We start from the raw sequence: 1,342 nt of genomic DNA, 5'->3' as shown, positions 1-1,342 counted from the left end.
GTGTGTGTGTGTGTGTGTGTGTGTGTGCGTGTGTGTGTGTGTGTGTGATGAAATGACAAACAAACTAAACACTGCAAACACAACTTCAAATTAGACAACAAAAAAAGGAAAAAATGATAGTAAACAAAAAAATAGTTCATTTGAGGTCAAATAAAAAAAAATGAATAATAATTTAAAGAATAAGAGAAAATGTCAATTTTTTGTTTTGTTTTGTTTGTTTTTTAGTTTAGAATAAGTTATTATGAACTAGAGAAACAAAATAAAATGACTATAATAACACCATCTGAGAACATCTGGTGGTATCAGAGTAATATCAACATAGAATATCCAATAGTGTCACTGCTGTGATATCACTGTACAAAGTCTGGTTTCATTACAGTATCACCACAGTAAAATATCTGATGCCATATGGATGATGGTATTGTAAAATGTCTGATGAAGTACTGCTGTCATACAGACACGTAATGTCTGATGAAGAACTGCAGTTACACCAACATTAAATGTCTGATCAGTGATTTCAATGACATCACTGTATAAAGTTTTGTCAGTGACTGCACTCAGTTCAAATTATCACACAAGATCTGGTGGATGAAAATTCCGTTGACTATGCTGAGAGCGACTGAGTTCATTACGAAAATATTCAATGGTGCGGTTAATTCCGGCAATCATTGGAATCTGAAATGAGAAAATTAAAATAACTTTTATTATCGTGCAAAAAGAAAAAAGAAAAAAGAAAAAAAAATTAATAAATTATTATTTTACTCATAAATCAAATTATTGCAACTTTTGTCTTTTACTTGTTCCAGTCATTAAGATTATGGCCATGCTGGAGCACCGCCTTGATGAATTTTAGTCAAACTAATCAACCCCAGGACTTATTTTCTTTTTAAGCCTGGCACCTATTCTATCCATCTATTTTGCCAAACCACTAAGTTACAGGGATGTAAACACACCAACAACAGTTGTCAAGCAATGGTGGGGGACAAACACAAACACAAACGCACAGATTATATATATGTGCAACAGGCTTCTTTTAGTTTCCATCTACCAAATCCACTCACAAGGCTTTGGTCAGCCTGACCCATAGTAGACAACACTTGTGCAAGGTGCCACACAGTGGGACTGAACATGGAATTATGTGGTTAGAAGGCAAACTTCTAACTACACAGCCATGCCTACATCTATATTTACTAATTCAAATTAGAAACTAGAAAACTATATTCTTGGGTTTATTGCAGTGTCCACCTTCAAGAGTTCAGTTGATTATATTAACCCTTAACGGCTATTCATTCACATTGTTTTGAATTAATCCAGCATTATCCTGTAGCTTACAGATTTTGTT

The 1,342-nt window shown here is 33.8% G+C and overlaps 1 protein-coding gene across 2 annotated transcripts in view; it reads right to left on the bottom strand.

Annotated features, from left to right (window-relative positions):
- Positions 1-21: 21 nt before the first annotated feature.
- LOC106870180 (UDP-glucuronic acid decarboxylase 1) overlaps positions 22-1,342 on the bottom strand; it is a 69,900-nt gene continuing 68,579 nt past the window's right edge. For both annotated transcript variants that reach the window (XM_052969407.1, XM_014916180.2), the window contains exon 12: positions 22-675. In XM_052969407.1, coding sequence (XP_052825367.1) covers positions 571-675 — 105 coding nt within the window. In that variant the 3' untranslated portion in view covers positions 22-570. The remainder of the gene's footprint in view (positions 676-1,342) is intronic.

This window comes from Octopus bimaculoides, chromosome 7 (assembly GCF_001194135.2).
Source record: "Octopus bimaculoides isolate UCB-OBI-ISO-001 chromosome 7, ASM119413v2, whole genome shotgun sequence".
In the NCBI taxonomy this organism is placed as follows: domain Eukaryota; kingdom Metazoa; phylum Mollusca; class Cephalopoda; order Octopoda; family Octopodidae; genus Octopus; species Octopus bimaculoides.
This window is presented reverse-complemented; position numbering and strand designations above follow the sequence as displayed.